Raw genomic sequence first — 23,906 nt, 5'->3', positions numbered from 1 at the left:
CACTCACACCACATTAATTATGTTTATCACCAGTATGTGTTCACATGTCTCTCTGTGAGTTCTGGCTGTAAGAAAAAGATTGAGAACTTTAAAATACACTACATTAAATAGGTTTATTACCGGTATGTGTACACATGTCTTTCTGTAAATTCTGGCTGTCAGTGAAACATTGAGCACTTACACCACGTTTATTAGGTTTGTAACCAGCACGTGTCCACAGGTCTCTTTCTGTACTCTAACTGTCAGTATTACATTAAACACTATTTCCACATTAATTAGGTTTATCACTAGTCTGTGTCCACATGTCTCTCTGTAAGTTCTAGCGATCAGTACAAAAATGAACACTTACACCACGTTAATCAGGTCACCAGCATGTGTCTACATGTTTCATTGTGAGTTCTATATCTTGACTTACATCTAGAAATTGACAATGAGGGTCGGGTGAAAACAAAACTTTACGACAAAAGAGATGATTTCAGCTTTCCAATTGTGAACTTTCCATTTCTAAGTAGCAACATTCCAGTAGCACCTGCATACGGGGTATATATATCTCCAAATTGATACGATATTCCCGTGCATGTATTTCCTATCATGATTTTCTTGATAGAGGGTTGCTGCTTACAAGGAAGCTATTAAACCAAGAGTTCCAAATGGTGAAGTTGAAATCATCCCTCCGTAAATTTTACGGACGCCATCACGAGTTGGTTGACCGTTATGGAATAACCGTTTCACAGATGATATCGGATATGTTCCTTACGTCGTAACTACAATCCCCTTCCCTTTCATGAATGTGACCTATCGAATTAGACTATTTACCGGATTTGTTATAACATGAGCAACACGACGGGTGCCACATGTGGAGCAGGATCTGCTTACCATTCCGGAGCACCTGATATCATCCCCAGTTTTTGGTGGGGTTCGTGTTGCTTATTCTTTAGTTTTATATGTTGCGTCATGTGTACTATTGTTAGTCTGTTTGTCTTTTTTATTTCTAGCCATGGCGTTGTTAGTTTATTTTCGATTTATGAGTTTGACTGATACTCTGGTATCTTTCTAGCTGTCAGTAAAATATTGAACACTTATACACCACATTTATAAGGTGTATCACCAGCATGTGTCCACATGTCTATGTGTTCTAACTGTCAGTAAAACTTTGAACACTTACACAACATTAAATAAGTTTATCACCACCATGTGTCCACATGTCTCACTGTGAGTTCTAGCTGTCAGTCAAACATTGAGCACTTACGTACACCACAATAATTAGGTTTATCATCAGTATGTGTTCACATGTCTCTCTGTGATATCTGTCGGTCAGTAAAACATTGAACACTTATACACCACATTGGTTATGTTTATCACCAGTGTTAGTTCACATGTCTCACTGTGAGTTCGGGCTGTAAGAAAAACATTGAACACTTAAACCACATTAATTAGATTTATCACCAGTATGTGTTCACATGTCTCTCTGTGAGATCTGGCGGTCAGTAAAACATTAAACACTTATACACCACATTGGTTATGTTTATCACCAGTGTAAGTTCACGTGTGTTTGTAATATCTTGCTGTCAGCAGAGATATATAATACAATCATATTATGTCTCGGCTGTTAGTGAGCCATGATCCAAGAACGTTTGCACTAAAATAATAATGTATCTACCATTGCGTGTTAAAATATCTGTGTAATATAAGGGAGCTACCATTTGATTTTTATGGAGGGGCTAGGATGAAATTTGAAAAAAATAGGCAGGACAGGAGTTTTGAGTAAAAAAAAAGGCAGGACGAGACACTTGCAAAAAAAAAAGTCAGGATGACAATTTAGGTAAAAAAAGTCAGGATAAACTTTAAAAAAAAAAGGCAGGACCGAACAGAGTGAAAAATAAAAAGGCAGGACAGAGATTACAACTAAAAAAAAAGGCAGGACAACATTTTTCATCCTAGCCCCCCCCCCTTTCCCCCCACCCATAAAAATCAAATGGTAGCTCCCTAAGTTCTGACTGATCTCATGGCTCTGTATTTCTGACTGTTATCACCTCTGTAAGTTCTGACTGTTTCCGTGTCTGAGTAATTAAAGGCATAAAGTTCTGACTGTTCTCATGTCTTTGTAAGATTGTCTCTATTGTTTCACTGATCATTAAATTTATGTTGAAAGTCTGTATCATGAAGGTTTTACCACAAGTATCACACAAGCTTAACATTATCAATGTTGAACATTGTTCTATGATAATGACGTCATAGTCAGGTGATCTAACCAAAGCAAGACAGACAGTCATGTAAACCTTACAATCATTCTGACTGTTCTCATGTCTGTGTAATGTTGAACCTTGTTCTATGATAATGACGTCATAGTCAGATGATCTAACCAAGGCAAGACAGACATGTAAACCTTACAATCATTCTGACTTTTCTCATGTCTGTGTAATGTTGAACATTGTTCTATGATAATGACGTCAAAGTCAGGTGATCTAACCAAAGCAAGACAGACAGTCATGTAAACCTTACAATCATTCTGACTGTTCTCATGTCTGTGTAATGTTGAACCTTGTTCTATGATAATGACGTCATAGTCAGATGATCTAACCAAGGCAAGACAGACATGTAAACCTTACAATCATTCTGACTTTTCTCATGTCTGTGTAATGTTGAACATTGTTCTATCATAATGACGTCATAGTCAGATGATCTAACCAAGGCAAGACAGTCATGTAAACCTTACAATCATTCTGACTGTTCTCATGTCTGTGTAATGTTGAACATTGTTCTATGATGACGTCATAGTCAGGTGATCTAACCAAGGCAAGACATACATGTGAACCTTACAATGGTTCTGACTGTTCACATGTCTGTGTGATGTTGAACATTGTTTTATGATAATGACGTCAAAGTCAGGTTATCTAACCAAGGCAAGACAGACATGTAAACCTTACAATCGTTCTGACTGTTCTCATGTCTGTGTAATGTTGAACAATCAATCAATACACCAAATATAGTTGACCTGTTACTTATAGTATCTGATCAGGGACTTTCTATACTAACAGTAGTATAGAAAGTCCCTGATCAGATAGACTTAAAAAAAATACAAAAATGTATCGTTGACCAATGAATCCTGCAAATGAGGCCAAGGTCAGATAATACCTGCCAGACAGACATGTTCATCTCACAATTATTTCAGTCCTTAAATATAGCTGACCTATTACGTCAAGAATTTGAAACACAGACCAAAACACAAAAACTTAACATTGACCAATTAACCATGAAAATGAGATCAAGGTCAGGTGTATGGGCCTGTCTGCCAGACAGACATGTTCATCTTACAATTATTTCAGTCCTTAAATATAGCTGACCTATTACATCAAGAATTTGAAAAACAGACCAAAACACAAAAACTTAACATTGACCAATTAACCATGAAAATGAGATCAAGGTCAGATAATACATGTAATACTGGCTAGAACTACATGTATACCTTACAATCGGTGTATACACTAAATATAGTTGACCTATTACTAATAGTACATGAAAAACACAAAAAACTAAAAAAAAGACTGCCATGTACCTATTACAGTAATTACATACACCACGTATAGTTATAAATCCTACTGCTTACAGTATTTGAAACTGACCCCATCATGTAACTTTAACCTTGTCCACTGATCCATGAAATGAGGTCAAGGTCAGGTGTATGGGCCGGTCTGACGGACACGTAGTCGTTGCAGCAAACCCATACACATGTATTAAATATAGTTATCCTATTACTCATAATAAGTAAGAAATTCACATAAAAAAAAAATCTTTTTTTTTACAAGCAGTCACTGAACAATGAAAATGAGGTCAATGACATTGAACATATGACCGACGGAAACTTCGAAACATAAGGTCTCTATTTACAAGATATGAACCATCCAGGTCTTCTACCATCTGAAATATAAATCTTTATTCAAATAGTTTACGCTGCCGCTGGATAGTAATACCTATGTCCGGCATACTGTGACTTTCGTCGCAGGCGAGACAAAAACAGACTTTGTAATGATGAACATGATGAAAGTGACGAAAATACTCAAAATCCATCAATCAATTAATGTAATAACATAGTAAAATACCCGGACAAACTCTCATACAATCATAATAATAATTATTATAAAAAATAATAGTATAAATTCTTTTATTTAAAGAGGGTAAACAATTATAGTTAGTTACAACAAACTTATCCTCGCTGAAACCACACACACATCACAATACAATCAAAAACAGATATTTACACATAGTTAATTTACAGTCAAGTATTCTAGACGAATGACATTAATCAATTATTTACTAATCATGCTAATATGTGTTCTCATGTGTCTATGTAAATTATCACTAGTATGTGTTTTCATGTGTCTGTAAATTATCACTAATACGTGTTCTCATATGTCTATGTACATGATGTAAGTTATCACTAAATTATATGATTTCTCATGTGTCTATGTAAGTTATCACTAATATGATTTCTCATACATCTACGTAAATTATCACTTATTTTCTAGTATGAGTTCTCATGTGTCTATGTAAAAGAGGGACTAAAGATACCAGAGGGACAGTCAAACTCATAGATCGAAAACAAACTGACAACGTCATGGCCAAAAATAAAAAGACAAACAGACAAATAATAGTACAGATGACACAACATAGAAAACTAAAAACTAAGCAACACGAAAATTAAATTAAGTGTAAATTATCACTAGCATGTGTTTATATCATGTGTCGGTAAATTATCACTAGTATTTGTTCTCAGTTCTCATATGTCTTTGTAAGTTATCACTAATATGATTTCTCATACGTCTACGTAAATTATCACTTATTTTCTACTATGTATTCTCATGTGTCTATGTTAATGATCACTTATAACTTGCATGGGTTCTCATGTGTGTTTACATAAATTATCACTTATTTACTATGTGTTCTAATGTGTCTATGTAAATTATCACTAGTATGTGTTCTCATAAATGTCTATGTAAACTATCACTAGTATGAGTTCTAATGTGTCTATAAATTATAATTAGTATGTGTCCTCATTAGTCTTTGAAAATTATTCATGTTATCACTTATTTACTAGTACGTGTTCTCCTGTTTTTAGTATGTAGATTATCACTCATATTGTCATACACTATGCTGTTGCGAATAAACACCGCCCCCTTTTGCCAACAAAAAAAAAATTACACCTGTTTGCTTTTGTGCAATACACTATGCTGTTGCGTATTGCCCCCCTTTTTTTTGCCAAACAAAAATATTTGAAGAAATTTTCTTTTTAATTTCTGGTATCTGCAATGAGAAAAAAAAATGCACGCCCCCCCCCCCCCCCCCCCCCCTCCATTTTCCCCCAAAAAAATGTTTCCCTCAAGATATGTTCATAATCTCAATTCAAATTTCCAATGGAGTCTGCAACCATAACTACCCATTTAAAAACATCATAACAGTCTTAAAATAGAAAATGACATACATAATCATGGCTAAAATTAATATTCCTTAAGGTTAAAAACCCCTTCTGTGGCTTGTGAATTACGAAATTTTCAAACTGCGATATTATCAAAACAGCAAAGATAATGAACAATAGAGTTGAGCCATTTTGTACATATACCAAGGGGAAACTTCGCGCAAAGAATTACTATTGATTGTTAAATTGCGTTTAATAGAAAATGGGAATTTGGTGAAAATAATACCAAGATTTTTGTAGAAAATCCACAGATATTTTTGTTATAAAATTTTAAACATAGATTATTTACTTGTTTTTCTATGATGTGCTAGCGTTTATTGTTTACAAAAGTCCTAAACAACCTTTAAATTGCAAAATACCTCGTGGTGAGTCACTAAAGTCGAGCGCACCCTAGAAGGTGTACTTGAATTGGTGCATATTTGAATTTGTTTTAACCTTTATCTAAAGATATAAACATGTTTTAAGGAAAGCGTTGTTAGCACTGCATACAATAATCCTCTATCTATCAAGCATCGAATTGCCAAATATGAGAGTACAAGAAGAAAGGCTGTGGATTTCCTATAACATTTCCATGTTTAGCATAGAAACAACAAAAGGGTACATAATCCTTAATGAGCATTTAAAAGTAACTTCTATAAATAAATTGACAGCTAATCATCGAGCTCCATTCGACAATGGTTCGGCAGCTCATTCCAGGTTTGTGCAGCATTATAGCGAAACGATCTTAAGCCATACCTAGTAGTTCTGACTCTCGGGAGTACTGCTGTTTCCTATGATCTTAAATCATACTTGTTAATTTTCATATCAATCAATTCATGAAGGGAGCTCGGACTTTTTTTGTGAATTATTTTAAATGTTTCTATTGCAATTGTTTTTATTTCTTCTTATTTTTAAAGATGGTAATTTTGATTTTCTAGCAATTTTTCGTATGGACTATCATAATCTTCATAGATGAATCTAAGAGCTCTTTCTTGATTTTTTTTCCATTTTAAAAGGTTTTTTTTCGCTACAGTAGTGCAAAATTACTGGACAATGGTTAAAATTCGAACGAATGAACGAGTAGTTTGCTGTTAACCTACCTAGCCTGTTTAAATATTTACCCATACGTTTTAGAATATTTAATTGTCTTGATGCCCTTTTACATATTTCAGATATATGATTGTTAAAGTTAAGTCAGAATCTATAGTTATTCCAAGAAGTTTAACATTTTCTTCACAAGAAGTTTTGTTTCCATTTAAATTAAATATCAAATTATCTTTATTTGTTTGTTTTTTTCCAATGGCTATAGCCTTCATTAAATTTATAGAAAACCAGTTTATTAGATTTATGCTATCAGTTTCTAAACTTTCAACAACTTTATCTAAATCATGATCACCGTATATGATACAGTGTTATCATCAGTATAATTATAAATGGTGCTTTTTTTGTACAAAATGAAATATAATAATGAAGACATTGAAAAGAACTGAACCAAGAATTGACCCTTGTGGTACACCTTCAAACATATGATCCCATTCTCTGTAAGAACTTCCAATTTTAATGCGTTGTTTTCTGTTTTCTATGTGCGCACTACTCTTCTGAAAGTATAAAAGATACAGAATAAGAAATAGTGCAAAATGTTTGGGTCAATGAGACGAAGAAAACGTGCATTAATCCGAAGCGATTCAATGAGATCATATAGGAGTTATTGCCCCTTATATGTTTAAAATCTCTATAACTCCTTAACTATACATAATACAGGTCCAGGGTCTTTGGATTTTAGATTTTGTACCTTTGACCTTGATAGTGCAAAATGTTTGGGTCAATGAGACGAAGAAAACGTACATTAGTCCGATGCGATTTAATGGGATCTTATAGGAGTTATTACCCCTTATTTGTTTTAAATCTCTATAACTCCTTAACTATACATAATACAAGTCCAAGGTCTTTTGATTTAAGATTTGTTGCCTTTGACCTTGAAACAAAAAGTGAAGGTCAAAGGTCAATTTGAACTTCTTACGTCTTAAGTAATACTTTAACACAATGATTTGTAAGATTTGGTGGTGTAATGGTTTGCGTGTTTGCATGATTATGGGATGTTTTCTGCTATCAGGTGTTCGAATCGCATTTTTTTTTATCTCCTTCCTAGATTTAGTTCCTAAATTTACATCAATTTTAAATGGTATAAAAACTTTAATTTAACTGAATTGCGAAAAATATGCAAAAAGCCGTATGTTAAGTCAAGTTTTTTCCAATACTCTCACTGCAATATTTGTTGTAAAGTGTATATTGCCATTTAATGATGCAGTGCACCGTAAGCCTATTTGGCTGGATGTAATTGCTATTTTTACACGTATAATTTTTTATGTATTTTTTGTATATATACAGGTTGCACTATGATAAACCATTCATTCATTCATGTGGAAATAAATATCATTTTCTTTTTATTTGGATATATCTCAAGTATAAGTATTACTAAATTTAACACTGTAATTTGTAAGAATTGGTGGTGTAATGGTTAGCATGTTTGCATGAAAATGGGATGCTTTCTGCTATCAGTTGTTCGAATCGCAGAACTTCTATCATTTTTGGTATCTCCTTTCTCGATTTAGGTCCTAAATTTACATCATATTTAAATGTTTAATTTAACTGAATTGCGAAAAGTATGCCGTATGTTAAGTCAATTTTGTCTCCAATACTTTCACTGCAATATTTGTTGTAAAGTGTATACATATTGCCATTTAAACTTGCAGTGCACCGTAAGTCTATTTGGCTGGATGTAATTGCTATTTTTTACACGTATATGTATTTGTTGTATATATAAAGGTTGCACTATAATAAACCATTATCCACGGGGGGTTTGGGGGGGGGGGGGGTGTGGAAGGTCTCAACATGAGTTTTTGGGTACAGATGTGCCGCTGGTATTTCAAAAATAACCCCATTCATATATTGAAGTCTTGTGAAATCACGACCCATAAATATATTTTATGGCAAAATCTTAACCCTGTCATATATTCTTTAGTTATCAAATACTTATTTTTTACATTTTAACTTGATTTTAAACGATTAAAACAGCATTTGGAAAAAAATCTAATCGAAAGATGAAAATTACTGATCATTGACATATTACCTTGGTGATATCACAAAAGGGACCCATTCCAGCGGCACATATGTATATACCTTGATATTGGAAGACCCCCCGCCCCCCCCCCCCCTCGTGGTGGTATCTTTCATTTTGTTTTTATTTATTTGCATTGGATATGTCTCAAGTATATGTTTTACTTTAACACTTTTCCTTGTAAGATTTGGTGGTGTAATGGTTCCACTATTTTCAAAGGTTGATTATAATTCTTTACAAATTCATTTATAATTTCAACTTGTATTACAGGTTTTGGAAATAATTTCCAAACAAGATTCCAAAGATTTCAAAGAGACGATCAGATTGCCGCATTTTTCAAATTGTTTGCTAGCTTCATTCATATTATTCGTAAGCTAGTCAGTAGCTCCAGCGCACCAGTTCGTAACTAGTGCGCACCAGTAAGTAACTCGTGTGGACCATTTGTGTAGCTCGTGCGCACCAGTTAGTAACTTTGCCCTCCAGTTGGTAACTTGTGCGCACCAGTGAGTAACTCATGCGCAATAATTGTGTTACTCGTGCGAACAAGTAAGTAACTCGTGTGCACCAGTTATCAACTAGTAAGCACAAGTTAATAACTCGTGTGCACTAGTTTTTAACTCGTGCGCATCAGTTAATTACTCGTGCACACCAATTGTTTTACTCGTGCGCACAAGTTATTAACTCATGCGCATTAGTTAGTAACTCGTGCGCTCCAGTTAGTAACTCGTGCGCATCAGTTAGTATTTCTTGAGCACCAGTTAGTTACAAATACATCTTTTTGTTTTTTATTTTCCTTGGATACTCACACCGCTAGAAGAAGGGTTGATTTTGTATTATTCTGTATTTGATTTTGAAATTATAAAATTTAATGAGGATAAGAGTCGAGTACTGACATTTTATCTCAAATACTCGACTTGAAATGTCAAGCAATCTACATTTTCTCTTATAAAAACATGTTCTTAAGTAGAATAAACAAGGCAATAGATAATAATAAATCGAGCGTCGAAAAAAACGTTTGATATGTCTAGCGCTCAATATAAAACGTCGACTACTCGAGACACGCAAGGTCAAGTGATCGACATTTATAAGCTAGTGCTAGAGATAACAAGTCGAACACTCGCGATATTATGTCTGTAACTTGATTTTTTTTATAAATAAGTCGAACGCTACAGATATTATGATGAGCGCTCATGATATTTTGTCTGGTGCTCGAGATATCATGTCTACCGCTTCAGATGATAAGTCGAGCGTTCTATGTGATAAAGCGAGTCCTCATTACAAAAAAAGTAGATAACAAAAATACCAAACTCTGAGAAATATTCAAAAGTCGAACAGTTTAGATAATAGTTCAAGCGCTAAAAATAATAAATCAACCGCTGGAAATAATAAGTCGAGCGTGTGAGATAATAAGTTGTGCGCTCGAGATAATGGCTTTATTATTTTGCTTAGCATTCTTAAGTGTTAAATGAAGCTAAGAAGACAATTATATGTCGAGCGCCCGAGATATTATGTCGAACACTCGAGATAATAAGTCAAGGGCTCAAGATATAACGTCGTATGACTGAGTTTATAGGTTGAGCTCTCGACATTAAAAGTTTAGCGCTCGAGATACTAACTCGAGCGCTCGATATATAATAAGTGGAGCACTCAGGATAATTATTCTATCGCTTGAGATAATAAAAGTCAATAACTTGATAAGTCGAGCGCTTAATATTTTACGTCGACTGCTTGAGACAAAAAGGTCGAGCGATCGATATTTATAAGACGACCGCTCAAGATAATAACGTGAACGGTAGACAAATTAAATCTAGGGCTAAAGCTTATTAGTTGAGCCTTGATATAATACAACGAGTGCTCAAGATGATGAGTGAGCGCTCAAAATATTAAGTCGATCGCTAAAGGTAATTATTCGAGCAATTGAGTTAATAAGTCGATCGCTCAAGATAATATATGTATATGAATGTTGTAATTTAATTCCAATGAATTATAGGCTCCTGACTTTGGATAGGCATATACATACATAATGTGGCGGGGTTAAACATGTTAGCGGGATCCCAACCCTCCCCCTAACCTGGGACAGTGGTGTAACAGTACAACATAGGAACGAACTATAAAAATCAGTTGAAAAAGGCTTAACTCATCAGATGGATACAAATAGAAATACAACTAACAAAAACAGAGTGAACATGGCTGGGCACTTATACATCGCAACAACAAAAAGACCATTAGTACAGATCTGAGAGTACTCGGAGTTACTGACAGCTAGTTCAAAGCCAATAACAACTAATAAAAAAATCATGCATCTAAGACTGAATTATCAATCATTACACATCCAACATCCAATGGATTTAGTGTAAAGACGTCATAAACAGTCAGAGAAAACATGACCTTGTGTAATGCCAAGATACAGGTATCGACGGATTGAAGATCCATGATTGTGTGCATATGTATATAGCATTTATATTTAGTTTGCTTTTAATTTACTGATAACAAAATCAATATTAATACCAATAAAAACAATATTCAAAGATCTAATTTCAGTGTTGAATTGGTAACCTTTTATAATAAGTTTATTTAAAGGATCGATAAGTTTACCAGGATCGTTTATAAATTTCCAGGCACGGTGAACAACATCTCTGTGAAAATGAGGATGCGCTATAGATCAATTTTGTTACATCGGGTGATCTGATTATTTGGTAATCGCCACGGCAGTCAGCAGTGTTAAAGAACATCAGTTTTTATCCAACGCCTTGTAGGTCTGTACGTTGTCCACAATTTAGAATTATATATACATATGTGTGTGTGTGTGTGTGTGTGTGTATGTGTGCGTGTACATCTAAACAAGTGACAACTCTAAGGCAGATTTATCCATCAGATCACCAGTGAAGTTGATACAAGGCTGAAAATTCATTCTGTATATATAATTCGTCTAAATAACAGCCCAACAATGTTAGATCTGTAAATTTTCTTCCGCAAATTTTTGTTTTTCCCTTGCCGGGAATCGAACTCATCATGCTACTGAGATATCGTGGCACCAAATCGCCTTGCACTATGCCCGGCGCTCTAGAATTCTCGACAAAAATCAAGCAATCGGTAGCCGGGTGATACATTTCCTCGTCAGTTCAAGTTCATAATGACTGCCGTTTATTTATTTATTGTGGCAATGGCAGAGGGGTGACATCTGCCATTGATATCATTTTTATTACTATAGGCAAGAACATTTTTCTGTTTATAGAACTATGAATGGACATAATGCTCATTCGTTTCGTATAGTTTTATTATTGCAATATTTTTGAGTGAACATTCATTTTAATTTTCGTTTTAGGTAAAAAACAACAATATATTGCATACTTATCTCTGAAAAATGGACGACAAACAAAAACGACGAAGAAAAAGAAATAAGAATTTGTCCTCTCAGGAGTTTCAGATTCCAGAAAAAGTTAAAAAAAATCTTCCTCCTACAGTTAATGTTGAGTTGGAAGTCGAATATTTAATGAAGAATATGTTCGGCACAGAATTAGGGAAGATATTGAGGAACCAGAAAACACTAAAACAGAAGATGAAACTACAAACCACGACAATGTAGATAATTTACAACACAACATGTACAAATCACTTCAAGAATCAAGTGAGGAGGCAGATATAATTTTTTTTAAGTATAACACCTTACATGAGACTACAAACAATCCCCCCAGGAACACTGAACATGACAGTGATTCACTCGACATAAAACTGACCAAACCAAAAAACCAATAAACAAGCCAGATGTTTATGATTTCAGAAAGTATTCAGAAGACGGTTTTTCATGACGATGATGAGTTGGAAAGAGGTGAACCAGTACTGCCACCAAACATTGATTCTGACTATGAAGAATATAATCCTGCAGTCGGTGTTTTACAGGATATTCATGAAGACTTTTCAGAACAAACAACACAAGAGGAAGATAGAAACACAGAAGCTAAGTACAGAAAAGATGACCAGATACCAGCTTTTTCAGATAACAATGATCCGTCAGATTCTAGCGAAGAACATTATGAAATAGAATGCCCTTCAAAATTTTCTATAAAAATTAGCAAGCAAACATGGGAGACAATAAAGCCTAAAGAACAACAGTATGTCCTCTCTGGAAAGTGGACCAATGTTTTGAGCAGAGAATTTTATAAGATTAACCCATCTTGCGTTTTAGGTTTTAAATATGACCGGGTGAAAAAAATGGGATCAAGAAAGATAACAACACCATATTTAAGGGAAAGGCGTATTGTGCGCATGCATGTATGAGTTTACCATAAGAAAAAAAAACCAAAAGACAGCAAGGAATTTGTCAAGATAAACGTCCAATCCCACTGAAGCTGTGTTCATAAAGAACAATTGGAAAAAAAGCAAGTACAAAGAACCGAAAAAAGAGTATATCCAATCTGTTGGGGCGGATCCATTTAGCATAATTTGCTACACAGAGGAACAAATACGATTAATGAAAAGTTTTAAAAAAAAGGAACTTTGGTATCATATTTAGATGCTACTGGGAAAGTAGTTCGAAACATCCAGAACCAAACAAAAAAAAAACATTCTACTATGCAGCTTGTGTTGAAAGCCCTGTTAAAGGAGAGCCATCAGTGTAGCGGAAATGGTGACAAATGACCATACATCTGTATCAATAGCGTCATTTGCCTTGAAGCTTCGCCATGCCACTTCTATGGTTTTTTGGTAGGCCTATTGTTCCAGATCGTGTAGAAGCGATTTTTCATGGCCAATAATTAATGCTTCGCTTGCTGCATTTTGTGGCCAAAATATCAAGCAGTACTTGAATTCAATGTGGGGTTTGTTAAGACGAGAAAACAAAAACGAAGAAAGGAAAGACACTTGTATATTACATTTATGCTGCAGTCATATAACCAAGAAAGTACGAAATAAAATGTATAAATTAACTAAGGACAAGCAGCTGGGCAAATTCATACTTTACTGTTTAGCTTTGCTTCATAACGCAACCAAATTGGAAATGGCAAAATTATCATTTAAGCATATAAAGAATGTCCTGACATGTCCTACACTGACAAAAAGGGTAGAAGAAGGAATTTCGTATCTTAATCTAAATATTTAAAGTTCAATTGAAAGTCAAGTTGAAAATGATACAGAAGGAGAAGGGGAAAGAAACAATTCGGACCAAAAATAAAAAATACTTACATATCAACAACTTCGTCCCTCTTCCTTTTTGTCCTGATATAAGTGTTAGAGCCAAAAAGGCCGACAAGAAAAACTGCCATCAGCATGTCATTGGGGATGCTGAAGTACTCATCCTCTATCTCAATCAAATTGCTGAAATTCAAATGATAATAGACGTGTATAATATTATATGAAATAGTATGTGTAAATCATTGCTTTTTATATCGCCCTTTTTCACACCTTTGCATTTTTTTTTACTTCCATCGAGCTATATTTTCAAGGAGTATCTAACATTTGCATCCACAACTTTTTAATGTTTACTCTGAAAAATATTGGTTATCGGGTGAAAAAATACCATTGACACGTGTTGTACAGAAAAAAAACGATATTTAAAATTTCAAAACCATCCATAATGAAAATACAAAACATTTTTATGCAAAATAATTTGACCACTTTTTTATAATTGTATTAGATGTTACCTTAAATCGGTCATTTTTCTAGATAATTGTATGAGATATAACCTTGATTGACTTTTTTGTTAATTATTTTAAATATTTTCAATACATTCTACCACTTTTCATTACTATTATATCAGATGTTACCTTAAATCGACAATTTTTATAGATAATAGTATTAGATGTTACCTTAAACTGGAGACTGTTTTATTGATAATTTTACTACATTTTATAGTAAATGTGACCACTTTTTTTTATAATTGTATTAGATGTTACCTTAAATCGATCATTTTTTCTAGATAATTGTATAAGATGTCACCTTAAATAGGCTACTTTCTTAATTGATAATTTTATAACATTTTACCAGATTCCACTCCTTTTCAAAAGTAGATAAATTATCAGATGTAACCTCAAATCGACCTTTTTCTATAGATAATTTTATTAGATATAACCTTAAATCCACGACCAATTTTTATAGACAATTGTATTAGATGTAAACTTAAATTTGCCACTTTCTTAATTAATAATTCTATTTCATTTTACAACATTCAACCACTTTTAATTATTGATATATTAGATGTAACCTTAAATCAGCCATATTCTTTATTGATACTTATTCTTATTTTTACAAGATTCGATCTCTCTTTACAAATAATTGTATAAGATAAAACCTTAAATCGACAATTTTTTTTATCGATAATTATATTAATATTTTACAACATTCAACTCTTATTTAAGATAATTGTATTTGATGTAACCTTGAATTGGTCACTTTCTTTATTGATTATTTTTTTTTATATTTTTCAATAAACTCGACCACTTTTCATTATTCTTGTATTAAATGTAACCTTAAATCACAATTTTCATAGATAATGGTATTAGATGTAACCTTAAACCGGCCACTTTCTTTATTGATTATTTTACAATATATTTAAATCAATTCGACCACTTTTCTTGATTATTGTACTAGATGTATCCTAAAATCGACAAGTTTTTATAGATAATTGTATTATATGTAACCTTAAACCGACGACTGCTTTATTGATAATTTTACTTCATTTTATAGTTAATTTGACCACTTTCTAATAATTGTATTAGATGTTACCTTAAATCGGTCATTTTTTTTGTAATTGAATAAGATGTAACCTTAAATCGGCCACTTCCTCAATTGATAATTTTATTACATTTTACAAGATTCCACCACTTTTCAAAAGATAGATAATTTATCAGATGTAACCTCAAATCGACCTTATTCTATAGATAATTTTATTAGATATAACCTTAAATCAACGACCACTTTTTAAAGACAATTGTAGTAGATGTAAACTTAAATTGTCCACTTTCTTTATAGGTAGTTCTATTTCATTTTACAAGATTCAAACACTTTTAATTATTGATATATTAGAAGTAACCTTAAATCAGCCATATTCTTTATTGATACTTATTTTAAAGATTCGTACACTTACAAATAATTGTATTAGATGAAACCTTTCATATCGGTCACTTTCTTTATTGAGAATTTTAGAATGTTTTTCAATAAAATCGACCACTTTTCATGATTATTGTATAAGATTTTACCTTAAATCGACAATTTTTTTTATTAGTAATTATATTTTTTTTACAAAATTTAACCCTTATTTAAAGATAATTGTATTAGATGTAACCTTGAATCGATCACTTTCTTTATTGATTATTTATTAATATTTTTCAATAATTTCGACCACTTTTCATTATTGTATTAGATGTAACCTTAAATCACAATTTTCATAGATAATTGTATTAGATGTAACCTTAAACCGGCCAATTTCTTTATTGACTAGTTTACAATATATTTCAATGAATTCGACCACTTTTCTTGATTATTGTATTAGATGTAACGTTAAATTGGCCACTTTCTTTATTGATAATTCTATTTCATTTTACAAGATTCAAGTACTTTTTATTACTGATGTATAAGTTGTAGCCTTAAATCGACCGTTTTTATAGATAATGTATTAGATGAAACCTTAAATCAGTCACTTTCTTTATTGATTATTTTACATGATATTTCAATAAAATCCACTTTTCTTGATTATTGTATTAGATTTTACCTTAAATCGACAAGTTTTTATAGATATATGTTTTACATGTAACCTTAAATCGGCCATTTTCTTTATTGAATAGTTTACTTTATTTTACAATTAATTCTAAATCCTTTTATAGAGAGTTGTATCAGATGTAACGTTTTAATCTACCACGTTCTATCGATGATTGTATTAAAGGTTTCTTTAAACCAGCTACTTCTTTAATGATATTTTTACCACATGTTGCAGAAAATTTGACCACTTTTTCGGTAATTGTATAAGATGTAACCTTAAATCGGTAACTTTTTTTAATTGTTTTAGACGTAACTTTAAATCAAACACTTTTTATAGGTAATTGTTTAACCTTAAATTGGCGACTGCTTTATTGATAACTTTACTGCATTTTACAGAAAATTTGGCCACTTTTGTATAATTGTATTAGATGTTACCTAAACTCGGTCATTTTTCTAGATAATTGTATTAGATGTAACATTAAACCGGCGACTGTTTTATTGATAATTTACTATCTTTTATAGTAAATTTAACCTTTTTTTTCATAATTGTACTAGATGTTACCTTAAATCGGTCATTTTTTCTATATAATTGTATTAGATGTAACCATAAATCGGCCACTTTCTCAATTGATAATTCTATTACATTGTACAAGATTCCACCACTTTTGATAGATAATTTATTAGACATAACCTTAAATCAACGACCACTTTTTATAGACAATTGTATTAGATGTAAACCTTAATTGTCCATTTTCTTTATAGATAGTTCTATTTAATTTTACAAGATTCAACCACTTTTAAATATTGATAAAATTGAGAATGGAAATGGGGAATATGTCAAAGAGACAACAACCCGACAAAGAGCACACAACAGCCGAAGGCCAACAATGGGTCTTCAACGCAGCGAGAAAATCCCGCACCCGGAGGTGGTCCTTAGCTGGCCCGTAAATAAAATTGTGTACTAGTTCAGTAACAATGGACGCCACCCTAAACTCCAAAACATATAAATGATCTAAAATTTAAAAACATAAAAGACTAACAAAGGCCAGAGGCTCTTTACTTTCTTGGGACAGGCGCAAAAATGCGGCGGGGTTAAACATGTTTTGTGAAATCTGATGTATTACATGTAACCTTAAATCAGCAATGTTCTTTATTGATACTTATATTATTTTTTACAAGATTCGAACACATATTACAGATAGTTGTATTAGATGAAATCTTTTATATCGGTCACTTTCTTTATTGAATATTTTACAATGTTTTTTTATAATAAATTCGACCACTTTTCATGATTATTGTATAATATTTTACCTTAAATCGACAATTTTTTTTATTGCTAATTATATTAATTTTTACAAGATTTAACCCTCATTTAAGATTAATTGTATTAGATGTAACCTTGAATCGGTCACTTTCTTTATTGATTATTATTCTTAAAAAATAATAAATTCGACCACTTTTCATTATTATTGTATAAGTTGTAACCTAATGACAACTTTCGTAGATAATTGTATTAGATGTAACCTTAAACGGGCCACTTTTTTTAATTGATTATTTTACAATATATTTCAATAAATTCGACCACTTTTCTTGATTATTGTATTAGATGTAATCTTTAATCAGCAACTTTATTTATTGATTATTCTGCTGTATTTTAAAATTAATTCTACATCATTTTATATATATTTGTATTAGATGTAATCATTTAATCTACCACGTTCCATCGATGATTGGATAAAAGGTTACTTTAAACCAGCCACTTTGTAATGCTATTTTTACCATATTTTACAGTACATTTGACCACTTTTTTGATAATTGTATAAGATGTAACCTTAAATCGAAAATTTCTTAAAATTAATTGTATTAGATGTAACCTTGAATCGGTCACTTTCTATATTAATTTTTTTTTAGATTTTTCAATAAATTCGACCACTTTTCATTATTCGTGTATTAAATGTAACCTTAAATCACAATTTACATAGATAATTGTATTAGATGTAACCTTAAATCGGCAACTTTATTTATTGATTATTATTTTAAGAATATTATTAAATTCGACCACTTTTCCTTATTAATAGTTTTAGATATAATCTAAATGACAACTTTAGTAGATAATTGTATTAGATGTAACCTTAAACCGGCCACTTTCTTTATTGACTAGTTTATAATATATTTCAATGAATTCGACCACTTAACTTGATTATTGTATTAGATGTAACGTAAAATCGACAAGTTTTTATAGACAATTGTATTAGATGTAACCTTAAATTTGCCAGTTTTTTTAATGAAAATTCTATTTCATTTTACAAGATTAAACAACTTTTTATTACTGATGTAACCTTACATCGACCATTTTTATATATATTTATTAGATGTAAACTTAAATCGGCTATTTTCGTTATTGATAATTCTTTTTCATTTTACAAGATTCAACCACTTTTTACTATTGATGTATTAGATGTAACATTAAATCAGCCATATTCTTTATTGTTACTTATATTAATTTTTACAATATTCGACCACTTATTACAGATAATTATATAAGATGTAACCTTAAATCGAGATCTTTTTTAATGAATTGTATTAGACGTAACTTTAAATTAAACACTTTTTATAGGTTATTGTATTAGATGTAACCGTCAATCAGCCACTTTCTTTATTGATTATTCTATTAAATTTTACAAGAGTCTACCAATTTTTTTATAGGCAATTGTATAAGATGTAACCTGAAATCGGCTACTGCTTTGTTGATAATTTTACTACATTTTACAGTAAATTTGACCACTTTTTTATAATTGTATATGATGTAACCTTAAATCGGTCATTTTACTAGATAATTGTACTAGATGTAACCTTAAACCGGCGACTGCTTTATTGATAAACTTATTACATTTTACCAGATTCCACCACTTTTGATAGATGGTTTATTAGATGTAACCTCAAATCGACCTTATTATATAGACAACTTTATCAGATATAACGTTAAATCAACGACCACTTTTTATAGACAAAATTGTATTAGATATAACCTTAAATAGGCCACTTTCTTTATTGATACTTATATTAATTTTTACAAGAATCGAACACTTATTAGAGATAATTGTATTAGATGAAACCTTAAATCGGTCACTTTCTTAATTGAACATTTTACAATGTTTTTCAATAAATTCGACCATTTTTCAAGGTTATTGTATAAGATTTTTCCTTAAATCGACATTTCTTTTTATCAATAATTATAATATTTTTTACAAGATATAACCCCTATTTAAAGATAATTGTATAAGATATAACCTTGAATCGTTCTCTTTCTTCATTGATTATTTTTTTAATGTATTGATTATTTTACAATATATTTCAATAAATTCGACAACTTTTATTGATTATTGTATTAGATGTAACCTTAAATCGACAAGTTTTTATAGACAATTGTATTAGATGTAATCTTAAATTGGCCACTTTCTTTATTGATAATTCTATTTCATTTTACTAGATTCAACTACTTTTTATTCGAAATAGTAGTACTGAAATCGGCTACTGCTTTATTGATAATTTTACTACATTTTACAGTAAATTTGACCACTTATTTATAATTGTATTAGATGTTAAATAGGTCACTCTCTTAATTGAATATTTTACAATGTTTCTAAATAAACTTTTCATGACTATTGTATAAGATTTTACCTTAAATCGACATTTTTTTTATTAATAATTATAATATTTGTTACAAGGTATAACCCCTATTTAAAGATAATTGTATAAGAAATAACCTTGAATCGTTTACTTTCTTCATTGATTATTTTTTTATATTTTTCAATAAATTCGATAACTTTTCATTATTCTTGTATTGGATGTAACCTTAAATCACAATTTTCATAGATAATTGTATTAGATGTAACCTTAAACGGGCCACTTTCTTTATTGATTATTACATTTTACAGTAAATTTGACCACTTATTTATAATTGTATTAGATGTTACCTTAAATCGGTCATTTTACTAGATATTTGTACTAAATGTAACCTTAAACCGGCGACTGCTTTATTGATAATTTTATTATATTTTACCAGATTCCACCACTTTTGATAGATAATTTATTAGATGTAACCTCAAATCGACCTTATTCTAAATATAACTTTATCAGATATAACTTTAAATCAACAACCACTTTTTATAGACAATTGTATTAGATATAACCATAAACCGACCACTTTCTTTATTGATAATTATATTTCATTTTACAAGATGCAACCACTTTGTATTATTTATGTATAAGTTGTAACCTTAAATCAGCCATATTCTTTATTGATACTTATATTAATTTTTACAAGATTCGAACACTTAATAGAGATAATTGTATAAGATGAAACCGTAAATCGGTCACTTTCTTAATTGAATATTTTACAATGTTTTTCAATAAATTTGACCACCTTTCATGATTATTGTATAAGATTTTACCTTAAATCGACATTTTTTTTTAGTAATAATTGTAATATGTTTTACAAGATATAACCCCTATTTAAAGATAATTGTATAAGATATAATCTTGAATCGTTCACTTTTTCATTGATTATTTTTTAATATTTTTCAATAAATTCGACCACTTTTCATTATTCTTGTATTAGATGTAACCTTTAATCACAATTTTAATAGATAAATGTATTAGATGTAACCTTAAACGGGCCACTTTTTTATTGATTATTTTACAATATATATTTCAATAAATTCGACCACTTTTATTGATTATTGTATTAGATGTAACCTTAAATCAACAACTTTTTAAAGACAATTGTATTAGATGTAATTTTAAATTGGCCACTTTTTTTATTGATAATTGTATTTCATTTTACAAGATTCAACTACTTTTTATTACTGATGTATAAGTTGCAACCTTAAATCAACCATTTTTATAGATGATGTATAGATATAAACTTAAATCGGCTTCTTTCTTTATTGATAATTCTATTTCATTTTACAAGATTCAACCACTTTTTATTATTGATGTATTAGATGTAACATTAAATCAGCCATATTCTTTATTGATACTTATATTAGTTTTTACAAGTTTCGACCACTTATTACAGATAATTGTATAAGTTGAAACCTTGAATCGTTCACTTTCTTCATTGATTATTTTTTTAATATTTTTCAATAAATTCGGCCACTTTCCATTATTCTTGTATAAGTTGTGACCTTAAATCACACTTTTCATGGATAATTGTATTATATGTAACCTTAAACGGGCCACTTTTTTTTTATTATTTTACAATATATTTCAATAAATTAAAATTGTATAAGTACACAATTGCAAAAGAATAATAATGCAAAACACAGTTAAATGACAACTCTGAATGTTAACAATTTGTTAATTTATACAAATTAAAACTGTTCACTAAAGTAAATTGACGATACGTCTCAATAAAATACTGTACACCATTAAAAATTAATTACAGGTAAATTAGAAAATATAAAGAATAAAATACTTTTAGCAAAGTCAATGAAACTAAATGAAATAATTAAGACAAACACTTTTAACCATAAATTAATTTGAAAAACTTTTAAATGATAATTACTTTATACTGATGGCTACGGCTCGTAATGTTGCTTCTGGTGTAACTTATTCTGCATTGACAATATAGGTAAAAAGTACTGTATGTCATAGTGATCTGTCAAACTAGTCAGAACCAGATAAAACAAATTTTACGAACAGTATTTTGTCCAATAGCCAGTGGTGAGTAAATATCAAAAAGCAAACATGGAGTATTTTGATTCACTGAACCATATAATACGTAATGTGTTCAATATAGATAGATCATTATATCATAATGGTAAAATAGATATAAACGAAGTACAAAGTTGGGAATATTATCAAAAAGATAAATTATACATAAATAAACTTGTTCACATACTCACCAGCTAAGTGTTAATCGTCTCGATAATGCAAATATTTATATATCTTGATACTCCCTTTACAATCATAATCAATAACACTAAAATAAGACAAAAACGCAAATATGTAAAAATACAAATTCGTGAGTTTCATCAATCTGGTTTGTTATTTAGGATAACGGCCAAACATTTAATAATAAGTGCTAAAACATGTTGTTGAGTTTTTAACACATTATAAGAAAATACAAGTTCCGGTAAATACTTTCGCCAATGTTTCTTTTTATCAGGAGAACGTAATTTTAGAAGATTGTGCAGTGTTCTATTGAAGAGTTCACATTGTGCGTTTCCTTCTGGATAATAAGGTGTAGTTCGAGATCAAACGATTTGGTACAGATTACAAAGCTGACAGATAACATCAGATTTAAAATTCCGACCTTGATCGGAATGAAGATGCTTTGGTTCTCTATACACACAACAATTCAGTCAACGATACATTAGCAACAGTGTCTGCTTTCTGATTTTTCGTATGTATTGCACGAGTTAATTGGGTAAAGATATCAGTCATAACAAGTACATTTTCTTTTCCATGTGCTGGTTCAAGAACAGTAAAATCAATTGCAAATATTTGCAATGGTCTGTTAGCTATCAAATGTCCCATAGCTGGACTTATGGCAGGTTGTGGCATATTAGAGACAATACAATGTTCGCATTTCTTATACCCGGCCAATAACATCTGATACGAACATTACTAAAAGTACACTCAATTCCTTAATGTCCTATTTTATGATGGCAGTTATTCAATACTTGGTCCCGTAACACGACAAGTAATATCAACTGTTTCAACTGAACATAACTCGGATCAATGATAACTCTATAAATCAAACCATCTTCAACTTCAATGCGGTCCCACTGACGTAATAATGTTACTAAAGATTGATCAAATTTCCGTTGATCCGATCTTAAATGTTTACGTTTAGTGTTCTATATTTTAATAAATTTACCTACCACAGAATCCCGTCTTTTAAATCCATATAGATAATTGTGAAAAATGAAATCTTAAATCGGTCACTTTCTCGATTAATTATTTTACTATATTTTAGCCTTATTTTATAACTGTATTACATGTAACTTTAAACCGGTAACTTTTTCTAGATAATTGCATTAGATGTAACCTTAAATCGACCACTTTCTTTATTGATCATTGTTCCACAACTTACCAGATTTTGACCACTTTTATAGATAGTGTATTAAATGCAACCTTAAATCGACCACTTTATATACATATAGTTGTATTAGTTCTTACGTTGAATCGGTAACTTTTTTATTGATAATTTTATTACTTTTACAAGATTCGAAGACTTATTTTTAGATAATTGTATTAAATGTAACCTTAGATCGGTCACTTTCTTGGTTGATAATTCTGTTACATTTTACATAATTCGACCACTTTATAAAGATTATTGTATAAGATGTTTCCTTAAATCGGACTCTTTCTTCACTGATAATTTTACTACATTTTATAAGATTCGACTACTTTTTATATCTAATGTATGACATTTTACCTCAAGTCGACCACTTTTTATAGATTGTTGTAGTAGATGTATCCTTAAATCAGTCACATTGTCGATAAAATACTTTAATTAATTTTACTTTTTTCTGATTATTGTATTACATGTAACTTTAAATCGGTCGTTAATTCTAGATAATTGTAGTAGATGTAACCTTATTTCAACTACTTTTCATAGCTAATAACTACTTA

General features: G+C 30.8%; 1 protein-coding gene across 1 annotated transcript in view; it reads right to left on the bottom strand.

The window, feature by feature from the left end:
• Positions 1–40: 40 nt before the first annotated feature.
• LOC127722337 (zinc finger protein 214-like) overlaps positions 41–23,906 on the bottom strand; it is a 51,543-nt gene continuing 27,677 nt past the window's right edge. Inside the window, exon 3 of the mRNA XM_052229224.1 lies at positions 41–65. Coding sequence (XP_052085184.1) covers positions 41–65 — 25 coding nt within the window. The remainder of the gene's footprint in view (positions 66–23,906) is intronic.

This window comes from Mytilus californianus, unplaced genomic scaffold (assembly GCF_021869535.1).
Source record: "Mytilus californianus isolate M0D057914Y unplaced genomic scaffold, xbMytCali1.0.p SCAF_12, whole genome shotgun sequence".
NCBI classification, from domain to species: domain Eukaryota; kingdom Metazoa; phylum Mollusca; class Bivalvia; order Mytilida; family Mytilidae; genus Mytilus; species Mytilus californianus.
Note: the sequence above shows the minus strand (reverse complement) of the source record. Positions and strands in the feature narration are given on the sequence as shown.